At 35.9% G+C, this 12,085-nt stretch overlaps 1 protein-coding gene across 1 annotated transcript in view; it reads left to right on the top strand.

Annotated features, from left to right (window-relative positions):
• The first annotated feature begins 214 nt into the window (after positions 1–214).
• Positions 215–12,085, top strand: part of Sec5 (exocyst complex component secretory 5) — a 142,848-nt gene continuing 130,977 nt past the window's right edge. Inside the window, exon 1 of the mRNA XM_089097972.1 lies at positions 215–464. Coding sequence (XP_088954098.1) covers positions 356–464 — 109 coding nt within the window. The 5' untranslated portion in view covers positions 215–355. The remainder of the gene's footprint in view (positions 465–12,085) is intronic.

Raw genomic sequence — 12,085 nt, 5'->3', positions numbered from 1 at the left:
ATAGATTCTGATTAAATAGATGAAGAGTCTATAAGATTATATTGCGGATTTATGTACAGTCGAATGCGAAAGCTCCAATTGCAGAATAAAGGAAGTCTTTCTTAAAAAAGGACATGGCGAGCCTTGTAATTTGTAAAATGGCTCATTACCTCTATATTTTGGTCGCAAGATTCTAATGATTATCAACTTTACTGGCAGCTCCCATTCGTATTCCTTAATCAAATAGAAAATTTCGCTAGAACAAGGGTCCATCTCCAGGATACTAGTAACTAATTCAGGAAGCTGAAAGGATAAAATACCTTTTATATAGTTGTAAATTACCACAAAGAAAACCCAATATATGCTCTAAGTTACAATGGATCCCTTACCCATCGTGACTGGAGTTTCACCTATTGAAGGAGCTCCAGGAACAAAAGTGATAATACGTGGAGAAAACCTAGGAACTGGCCAGAAAGATCTAATTGGTAATTTTTAAGCATTTATCTGGATTGTATTCTAATGTTGAAAAAGGCAGTGGCAAATCTCTAGATGATAGGCTATTTACTATCTTGGAAAGTAGGCTAGTTAAGTTAGAAGTAGACTAGGCCTACTTTAAGGGATGAATTTGAAGTCTAAAGTATGCTCGTGTTTCTATAATCACACTGTCTAAGTAAACAACAATGTTGACACAATGTATTAAATTTTTTTTTGTTTTTGCTTACCATACCAGGTCACTTTGTATCAAAGGTGTTGTCATAGAAATTCAGGTAAAATTCTACTTTAGCTACTTTTGACTATCTTGGAAAGGGGTTAGGTTAAGAAAATGAAACTTTCAGGGATGGGTCTACAGGCTAAAGTATGTCCTGGGAAGATATTTTGAAGTATCCACCTCCACCCTGTCTCCCTCTAGAGGGTCCTGACCTTTGATGACCTTTAAAAATATGTGAGTTATAGAAGTGAAACCTTGCAAAATAGATCTTCGGTTTAAATAAAGTACAACAAAATTGTTTTCAACTTCAATACGTTGCTCAATCTCAATTTATATGGTTTTAAAAATATGAAAATATATTTACTGATTTTTGGAAATAAACTATTTATATGGCTTAAGATTCTTCTCAAATAGCTGAAATTGTATTTTCACAGCTAAAGCCAGATAAGAAGAAACTGATAACTGAAAATTAAGGTAAAATGTTGTTTTGTCAAAATTTCAATGGGTATAGACCTGTCATGTAGGCAAATTTCATGACCCTTTAGAGGGAGAAGGAGTGGAGGTAGGTCCTTCAAAATAACTTCCTGGGACATACTTTAGCCTGTAGACCCATCCCTGAAAGTCTCATTTTCCTAACCTAACCCCTTCCCAAGATAGCCAAAAGTAGCTAAAGTAGAATTTTACAACTTCAAAAAGGGCTCATTTGATTGGAAATCAGAGTGGCTAGTGCCCTTTTTAATAGTCAAAAGTGATTGAAGGGCAACTAGCCCCCCCACGCCCATCATTCCCCCAAACACATCCAATCAAAATTTTGAGATAGCCATTTTGTTCAGTATAGTTGATTTCAGGATAGAAAATATATTTTTGATGAGGACACTGCCCCACAACCCTCAGGGCAAGGGTTTTAAGTTATGCCCTGAGGGCATATAATAGCCTATGGTTCCATTGTAACTGAACCACCATTTAACTGAACCCCAAGCAACTGAACTACTGTGCAACTGAACCAACATGCAATTGAACCACCATGCAACTGAACCCCCATGCAACTGAACCCTTGTGCTACTATATCCCCTTTAACTGAACCCTTGTGCAACTCAACCCCCCCCCCCCATGCAACTCAACCCCATTTAACTAAACCCCTGTGTAATTACCACCATGTCACTGAACCCCTGTGCAAGTGAACCACCATACAACTGAACCACTGTGCAACTGAAGCCTTGTGCAACTCAACCACCATACTTACATTGGGTAAAACACAAATTAGAATCAGAATAAACAAATTAGAATCAACCTTGTTGGAATTGCTTGTTTTTTCATTATTTATATAAATTACCGTCAAGATAATTTATAAAAATGATCTGTTTTGTTGTCACAAAAACAAAGAAAATTGGACATCAAAATCTCTTAAATCCAGATTTATTTCTCTTTCTTATGTCTTTTAATTGAGGTTTCCTTCACCCTGTCACATTCTATAGGTCTAAGCATTTACCCCCTCCCCTATGAAAAATTTTCGCTCCTCCACCCATGGAAACCCCATTGCCTGGAAATACCCTCCTTGCAGAAATTAAAGTTTTCAAAATTTAAAAATCTTCTTTGAGTTATTTCATTTTTTAGTTTGGTTGAGAAGTTCTAAGGGAAGTGGAAAAGAGGAATGTATGTGTAAATCTTGCGCCCCTCCCCTCCATGCAATAACTCTCTTCTGATGAAAGATCCCCCAGAAAACCCCCACCCAAAAAAATTTCATATGTTTTCCAATGACAAATACTATCTGTAAGAAATAGAAAAAAAAAAAAAAAAACTTAAAAAGGAACTGAAACTTCTGCAATTGGGGTTATCTGATTGTTTTGTAGCTATCAAGAGAGGAAGATACCTCAAAGGGTGCATTTTGATGCCAAAACATCTCAGCTCTCATTGAGCCTTCAAATAAATACAGAATTAGCTCTAAGGGGGAGACAACTGGAGGATAGAGGTAGAAATTGTTTGATAATCCCCAGGCATTTCTATTCTTTTTTTATAATCCATAAGTGATTAGAGACTAACCAACTGCAAGAGGTTTTTTTTTTTGGGGGGGGGGGATTTTCCATGTGTAGGTATTTTCTGGGAGGGGGGGGGTATTTTCTGTGAGGTGTTATTTTCCACGAGGTATTTTCCTTAAGGGATGTTTTTGTGGGGGGAGGGGGGTAAATTGCAGCTCTCACCATCTACATACTGTATTTTTTTTTTACCACTTTGCTTATTTTGTTGTTTTCATTTTTGGCATTTTCCATGCTTGTAGTTGTTTATTGTTTGCTTTTAAAAAGGTTAATTACCTGCTTTGGTGGAGCCAACACAAAAGCTACTTTGTCTTTGTGTTTGGAAACTCTTGGTTTGATTTTTTTTTTTTGCATAGATGAATCAGACCTTTCCTGAATGATGAGTAATAAAAATCTATGCTGAAAACATTGGAACTTCGAGAATTTAGATAACAAAAAAATCAGTTTTTGTTGCACTTTCTTTAAATTAATTGAAAAAATTCTTTCAAAAAACAATTTTTATAATAAAAATAAAGAGCCATATTAAACCAAAGACTAGCATAAGGAAATGTCAAGAAGAATAACACACACAACCAAAAAGCATTTATTCCTTTATTGGTTATTGGTTGTGGAAATACTAGGAACATTTACAATGGCTGATGGTATCAGCTATCACATTGTTTGGAAAATATTTAGGAGCATCTTCAACTAAATCAAGAGGCACAATGTGCATTCAGTTTTAAAAGACATTGTATCTGCAATGTGTCAAGAACAGCTAAGGGTATAGACCTGAGGATATGAAGTTAAAACTTTCAGGGCAAGTTGAAGGAATGTTGAAAAAAAAGGCTGGAGCACAACCAGTCCCCCTCCCATGTCCATTTTAGTTGCAATCTCCTCAAGGACATCTGATCAAAATTTGTATCTAGATTCACAAAGGTCTGATTCATCTGAAAAACAGAGTAATAAATCAGCTTTAATGGTTTGTGACATTGAATCTTCTTTTTCTTTTGCAAAAATAAAACGAAGCTTTTTTGTGAATACTTTTGACAGGTGCTTATATCATGAATTTAAGAAACAAACAATTTCAACAAGGTTGAACATCTAAAAAGTCTAACTTGTGTTTTACCCAATGATATTGCCTAATATTTTTAGAGAACTGAAAATCTGAGTTCAGTGGTTCAGTTACACAAGGGTTCAGTTGCTTGGTGATTCAGTTGCATGGTGGTTCAGTTGTATGGTGGTTCAGTTGCACTGTGGTTCAGTTGTATGGTGGTTCAGTTGCATGGGGGCTCAGTTAAATGGGGTTGAGTTGCACAGGGGTTTAGTTAAATGGGTTTCAGTTGCCTGGTGGTTCAGTTACACAAGGGTTCAGTTTCAAGGGGGTTCAGTTGCACAGTGGTTCTGTTAAATGGTGGTTCAGTTGCTTGGGCTTCAGTTACACACACACCATAATAATGATGTTGGCTCAATGTATTATTTATTATTTTTTTCCTTTAGAGCAGGGAACTTTGTATCAAAGAAGTTGTCGTAGAAACATCAAAAGGGGCTCATTCAATTGGAAATTGGAGTGGATTGTGCCCTTTTTAATAGTTGAAAGTGTTTGGAAGGTGACTAACACCCCTTCCACGCCCAGCATTTCCCAAAACACATCCAATCAAAATTTGGAGATAGCTATTTTGTTCAGTGTAGTTGATTTCCAGATAGAAATTATGTTTTTGAGGAAGACACTCCCCCACAGCCCTCAGGGCAAGGGTTTCAAGTTATGCCCTGGGGGCATATAAGGTTTTTATTGAAAGCGTTGTCGTAGAAACTTCAAAAAAGGCTCATTCGATTGGAAATTCAAAGGGCTAATGTCCTTTTTAATAGTTGAAAGTGATTGGAGGGAAACTAAACCCCTTCTCACACCCACCTTTTCCCCAAACACATGCAATCAAAATTTTGAGATATCCATTTTTTCAACATAGTTTTAAGTTCTTGAAATTAGGTCTTTGAGGATGACAACCTCCCCACAGGCCTCAGGACAAGGGTTGTAAATTATGCCCTGGGGACATATAAGACTTGTATAGAACATGTTGTCATAAAAACTTCAAAAAGGGCTCATTTGATTGGAAATTGAAATGGCTAGTGCCCTTTTTAATAGTTGAGTGATGGGAAGGCAACTAACACCCCTTCCACGCCCACCATTTCCCCAAGCACATCCAAAAAAAATTTTGAGATTGCCAATATGTCCTACAACATTCAAAGTTCAGGAAATTATATCTTTGAGTAAAACACTCCCCCCACAGTCTTCAGGACAAGAGTTATAAGTTATACCCTGGAGCCATATAAGGTTTCTATTGAAATCTTTGTTGTAGAAACTTGAAAAAGGGCTCATTTGCTTTGAAATTCAAAGGACTACTGCCCTTTTTAATAGTTGAAAGTGATTTGAGGGCAACTAACCCCCCTCTCACACCCACCTTTTCCCCAAACACATCCAATCGAAACTTTTAGATAGCCATTTTATTCAACGTAGTTGAAAGTTTTGTAAATTAGGTCTTTAAAGATGAAAACCCTTCCCCCCACAACCCTCAGGGCAAGGGTCGTAAGTTATGCCCTGGGGGTATATAAAGGTTTCATTGAAAGCGTTGTCGTAGAAACTTCAAAAAGGCTCATCCAATGGGAAATTGAAAGGGCTAGTGCCTTTTTTAATAGTTGAAAGTGATTGGATAGCAACTAACACCCACCATTTTCCCAAACACATCCAATCAAAATTTTGAGATATCCATTTTGTTCAACATAGTTGAAAGTTCTGGAAATTAGGTCTTTTAAGATGATAACCCATTCAGAGCCCTCAGTGCAAGGGTTTTAAGTTATGCCCTGGGGGCATATAAGGTTTATATAGAAAGTTGTTGTAAAAATCATAGGCAGTGTGATTGCGCTGCCTAAGTAAAGAACAATGTTGGCACAATGTATTCTTTATTTTTGGTTTTTCCATACCAGGGCACTTTGTATCGAAGGATTTGTCATAGAAACTTCAAAAGAGCTCTTTCGATTGGAAATTGGAGTGGCTAGTGCCCTTTTTAATAGTCAAAAGTCATTGGAGGGCAACTAGCCCCCCCATGCCGATCATTCCTCCAAACAAATCCAATCAAAATTTTGAGATAGCCATTTTGTTCAGCATAGTTGATTTCCTGATAGAAAATATGCTTTTGAGGAGGACACTCCCCCACAACCCTCAGGGCAAGGGTTGTAAGTTATGCCCAGGGGGCATATAAGAACCATGTTGGCACAATGTATTATTTATTAATTTTTCCTTTAGAGCAGGGCTCCTTGTATGAAAGAAGTTGTTGTAGAAACTTTGAAAAGGGCTCATTGAATTGGAAATTGGAGTGGCTTGCGCCCTTTTTAATAGTTGAAAGTGATTGGAAGGCTACTAACACCCCTTCCATGCCCACCATATTCCAAAACACATCCAATCAAAATTTCGAGATAGCCATTTTGTTCAGCATAGTTGATTTCCAGATAGAAATTATGTTTTTGAGGAGGGCAGTCCCCCGCAGCCCTCAGGGCAAGGGTTGTAAGTTATGCCCTGGGGGCATATAAGTTTTTTTTTTATAGAAGGTGTTGTTGTAGAAACTTCAAAAAAGGCTCATTTGATTGGGAATTCAAAGGGCTAGTGCCCTTTTTAATAGTCAAAAGTGATTGGAGGGCAACTAAGCCCCCTCTCACGCATGACCTGTAGAAGACCTTTTTGTAGAAAGACCTTTTCTCCAAATACATCTAATCAAAACTTTGAGATAGCCATTTTAATCAATGTAGTTTTAAGTTCTGGAAATTTGGTCTTTGAGGATGACAACCCCCCTCCAGCCCTCAGGGCTGTGGGGAGGGGGTTGTGAATTATGCCCAGGGGGCATATAAGGTTTTTATGGAACGTGTTGTCATAGAAACTTCAAAAAGGGCTCATTTGATTGGAAATTGAAATGACTAGTGTCCTTTTTAATAGTCGAAAGTGATCGGAAAGCAACTAACACCCCTTCCACACCCACCATTTCCCCAAACACATCCAATAAAAATTTTGAGATAGCCATTTTGTTCCATGCAGTTCAAATTTCAGGAATCTATACCTTTGAGCAGGACACTCCTCCCAAAGTCTTCAGGGCAAGATTTCAGGGCAAAGTCTTCAGGGCAAGGATTTGAAAACATCCTATATGACACCAATCTACAAAAAAGGCCCCAAAGATCATGTAGAAAATTACCATCCTATCAGGATCACTTCTGCAGTTGTAAAGTCACTTGAGAGATTTGTCAACAGAACTCTAATTCAGCACTTGGAAATTAACAACATTCTCACTTCAACTCAACATGGCTTCAGATCTTTAAGATCTGTTGATACTAATCTAATACACACATACAAGTATGTTACATCATTGTTGGATAATGATTTACCTGTTGATATGGTGCTCCTGGACCTCTCAAAAGCATTTGACTGGGTTTGTCATGAATTCCTCATCAACAAACTAAAAGCAGCTGCTGTTGATGATGCTATTGTCCAGTGGATACAGAGTTTCTTATTAGAAAGAATGCAAGTTGTAAGAGTTTATGACTCTCAAGGTGTCCCTCATTTCTCCTTGTCTACAACTGTTTTAAGTGGCATGCCCCAGGGGACCATTCTTAGGCCAAGTCTATTCAACTTATATATAAATGATGCTCCAAATCTGCTCTCAAACCTCCTCACTCTTTATGCTGGTGATTCAAAACCTGTTAGTAAAGCAGCCACAACCTCTGACCTGCAATATATCCAAAAGGACCTCAATATTCTTGGGACTTGGGCTGATACATGAATCCTCTCTTTCAATGCTGACAAATGTCATATCCACTTCAGTAATCATAATACACACCAGCAGTACCATCTCCAAGGTAACCCCCTTTTTGCAGTCTCTGAAGAAAGAGATATCGGAGTTATTGTTGATTGTCAATGTAAGTGCAGCATCCATGCAAAATATGTATTGTCATCTGCCCTCCAATCTCTTGGAATGATCAAAAGAACTATCTCTAGTAGATAACCAAGTGTGTTATGAAGCTCTGCAATGCACTAGTTTGCCTGCACCTAGAGGTTGGAATGTCCCTGGCATCGCCCTATTTCAAGAAGGACAAAGAAATACCAGAAAGAGTTCAACAAAGAGCAACCAAAATGGTCAAAGCCTCAAACAAATGTCATACAAAGATGATTAATGTCACTTGAAGCTTCCTACTCTTGCATACCAGAGGAAATGTGGCAACATGATAATAACTTACAAAATGATTTCAAAAAATGTTCTCCCTAGTTACTTTACCCGTCCCCCCCCCAGAATGTTCTGTGACTAGTGGGCATTCCAAGAAAATCTTCAAGAAATGCTCCTTAATCTGAGAAAGAAGCCATTCCTCAGCCAGCAAGTAACAAACCTTTGGAATCAACTCTCTGAAGATACAGTGGCTGCTGATTCAACAGGTACATTCAAGCAAAATCTTGAGAAAGAATGGCTATAGCAAGAGTTCCTGTACAACTGGGAAGCACATTACATTTTTTAAATGTGCTTGGAAACACATTTATTTTTAAATGTGCTTGGAAACACATTTATTTTTTATTCCTTTACAACTGGGAAGCACATTACAAGGATGAAAATCCTTAAGTTTGCTCCAAGCTGCAATTTAAGGTAAGGTAATAATTGCTTTACTTGGATGTTCAATTTTAAGCCCATTACAGACCCTCAAAGATGATGCCTTTTTCTCTTATTAAATAAAAAAAATCACTAAAGAAGTTTTTCAAAAGAAAATTGAAGAAACCTGTTAAACCAAAAATGATCAGAAACAAAGTCAAATAGTTTTTCAACTGGAAAACTGCCACAAATCACCATCAATAAATAAGTGAACCCAAAACAAACAGAAATTACAATAAATAATCAAGTCAAACTCAAAACAAGCTGTAATTGACATAAGTAAGGCTGATAATTTCCATGCCTACTCAAGACCAGAACATAATTTACACTTTACTGAAAATAAAATATGTTTTCACTTTTTTAACTTTAATGCATCAAAAATTACTAAGACTTTAAAGCATAAACATCAGTAAATGTATATTAAACTGTCAATCACATTCATTTTTTTTTTTTTTTAGTAATAAAAAAATTATGTCCTGGTGTTGATAAGGCATGGGGGATGTCAGCCCTACTTGTGTTAATTTTTGATCATTTTGAGTTTAACTTGGTTATTTATTGCAATTTGTTTTTATTTTGGGTTTAATTTATTTATTGATGATGACTTGTGGTAGTTTTATGCTTGAAAGATTATTTGACTTTGTTTCTGCTCATTTGTTGTTAAATGGAGCTCTTTAATTTTCTTTGAAAAACATATTTTGTAAGAAAAGTTTTTAAATTAATTTCTGTTCAGTTTTTAAAATAATTTCTTTTCAATTTTTTACTGACATAGTCTTTTTTGTGGAAAAAGAAAATAGTATTTAATATATTTTTTTTCTATAAGAATCCATAGCTTGGCTTGCTATTTGTATATTAGAGAAATACCCTTATGACAATCTGGACACAAATATTATTGTTTAATCTAATTATGCACCTTCTCAAGTTGACCTCCTTAATTTCCTGGGGGGAATCTTCCACAGGGATAAGAGAGAAGTCCCCTTCCAACATTTCCCCTCAATATTGCTTCAAATTTCACTTCAATATCCTCAGTCTTGGTAGTACTCACCAAAGAAGCACTAGTTGTAGTGGCAGAAGAGATAATAGTAATAGTTTTGGCAATATGAATGGAACTTTACCACATATCAATAGGGGCATAGCTCCAAAATTTTTATTGGGGGCAAGAGGGGTCCACATCTGGAGAGTCAAGGGAATTGGCCATATAAAAATTTGTTCTCCAAATCATTGGGAGGGGGCAACTGCTCCCCCCCCCAAATGACACCACTGCATATCAGCCTGAAGGAACTAGGTTGATGTTACACAATATAATCAGATTAATTTCGAGATCTTTTGTCAAGCTATTTGTATCACAGTGTTATAGCCTAATGATTAAAGAGAAATCGCTTAAAATATATATTGCTTTTAGTAAAGCATGAACAGCACATGCACTATAATTAGGGTACAAGGACATAAAGAAAGAAAAAACGAGCAAAAATGGTGTTTTTATAGGCCAAATGAAGATACTGAAAAAACAAAGCGAATATTTCGAGAGGACAAACGCCTCTCTTCTTCAGCGCGAAACGAAACGATGTAACAATAAAAGCCAAAAATTAAAAGAATTAAAACCAACTACCTAACAACCATAACCTCTTATGTGACCTAACAACCTAACAACATCTTTATGTGATGTCAGGCCAATGTGGTTTAAGAAATTATCTTAGGGTACAAGGAGGACAACTTCTCAGTTCATATATCTAGTAAGATATTGCAGGTATACCCTTTTGATAACCCCTATATCCATAGTGTGTTTAATTTAGTTAAAAGTGTGTTTAAGTAGTAGTTAAAATAGTTGTAGTAGTGTTGGTGCAGGTATACCCTTTTGATAACCCCTATATCTATAGTGTGTTTAATTTAGTTAAACTTACCCCTTGACGCTTCCTGAAATTTTCATCTTAGCACTCTTAACATTACTAGTAGTTTCAATAGAAGTAGTAGTTAAAATAGTTGTGTTTAATTACTTAATTGTGTTTAACACAAAATAGTTGTGTTTAATTTAGTTAAAAGTGTGTTTAAGTAGTAGTTAAAATAGTTGTAGTAGTGTTGGTAGTAGCTTGCACATATATCCTTTTGGTCAATTGATCTTCCTCCTTCAGTATTCCCTGAAAGTTCCAACTTAATTCCCTAATCCATTCCTGAGATATGCCCTTTTGACAATCTGCATGCACATTAGTGTTTTTTGATTTAGCTCAAATTTCCCCTTTGTATTCTCTTAGATTTTTACCTTCATGCCCTTAGTATTAATAAACTAGCATCATGGTAGTAGTAGGAGTACTAGTGCTGTTATATTAGAATCAGTAGTAATAGTAGTAGCCATAGTATTAACAGCAGTAGCCTAGTAGTATAAACATGTTGCCTTTTAGCCCTTAGAACATCCTTCTGATGATGCCCTTGAAAGTTCAGCTTGATACAGTAAGCTTTTCCTAAGATATTGCTAATACACCCTTTTGACAATCTGTATGCACATAGTATGTTCAGGTTTAGTTCAACTTTCCCCTTAACATTTCCTCAAATTTTAACTTCAATATCCTCATCCTTTTAAGTACTAAATAAAAAAACAAGTTTTTTTTAACTGAAAGTAAGGAGTGACGTTACAACTTAAAACGAACAGAAATTATTCCGTATATGAAAGGGGCTGTCCCCTCATCAATGCCTCGCTCTTTACGCTAAAGTTTTTTATTGTTTAAAAAATAAAGTTGTGAGACAGAGTCAAACTTTAGCATAAAGAGTGAGGCGTTGAGGAGGGGACGGCCCCATTTATATACGGAATAATTTCTGTTCGTGTTAAGTTTTATTGTCGCTACTTACTTTCAGTTTAAAAAACTTGTTTTTTTTTATTTAGTTTCTGATCGTTTTTTAGTTAACGCAGCTTTTATTTTGGCTCACCGTCATTGAATAAGTAAACAAAATTTGTATAAAAATTTTACTTTTCTTTTGCTAAATGGATGTTTCTAAATTTCGTTATGACGTAATTTACAAATTAACTTACGTAACTAACTTCTATATTCGTAAATTTTTCTTCTGGTAAAAAATACAAAGTTGCAGATTTTTGCAGATATGAGCTTGAAAGCTATGTAATAGGGTTTTCTGATACGCTGAATCTGACGGTGTGATTTTCATTAAAATTCTTTCACTTGTAGGGGATGTTTCCCCCCTCTTTAAAAAATAGGGTAAATTTTCTCAGGCTCGTAGCCTTTGATGAGTAATACTAAACTTAATAAAATTTATATATTTAAAATCAGCATGTTATAAACACATTCTTTTGATACATTTATTGACATCAAAATTCCGTTTTTAAAAGTTTCAATTACTATTGAGCCGTATCGCTTGTTTTTTTTTATTGTTATTTTATTGCGTGTGTGTTATTACGTATATTAAGAGTTACTCCCCTTAAGCAATACCACTCTCTTTGCGTTAAAAGTTAAAAAAAATTTGATTCGCAAACCCCTGAACAGCAAAGGCCGTTTAATTAGAATAGATAGCTCTTTTGAAAGCACTAAAAAAACTGTAGCGTAAAAAGCGAAGTATTGACTTGGGGGAGAACCCCCTCTCATACGTTATAATTTCTGTTCGTTTTAAGTTCTAATGTTGCTTTTTACTTTCAGATGAAAAAACTTGTTTTTTTTTATTTAATTTCTGATCGTTTTTTAAATAATGCTTGGAAATCCGGCGCCCCCGTC

The sequence above is a fragment of the Artemia sp. Qi Xiang Cuo genome, chromosome 12, assembly GCF_049724085.1.
Source record: "Artemia sp. Qi Xiang Cuo chromosome 12, ASM4972408v1, whole genome shotgun sequence".
Lineage (NCBI taxonomy): Eukaryota > Metazoa > Arthropoda > Branchiopoda > Anostraca > Artemiidae > Artemia > Artemia sp. Qi Xiang Cuo.
This window is presented reverse-complemented; position numbering and strand designations above follow the sequence as displayed.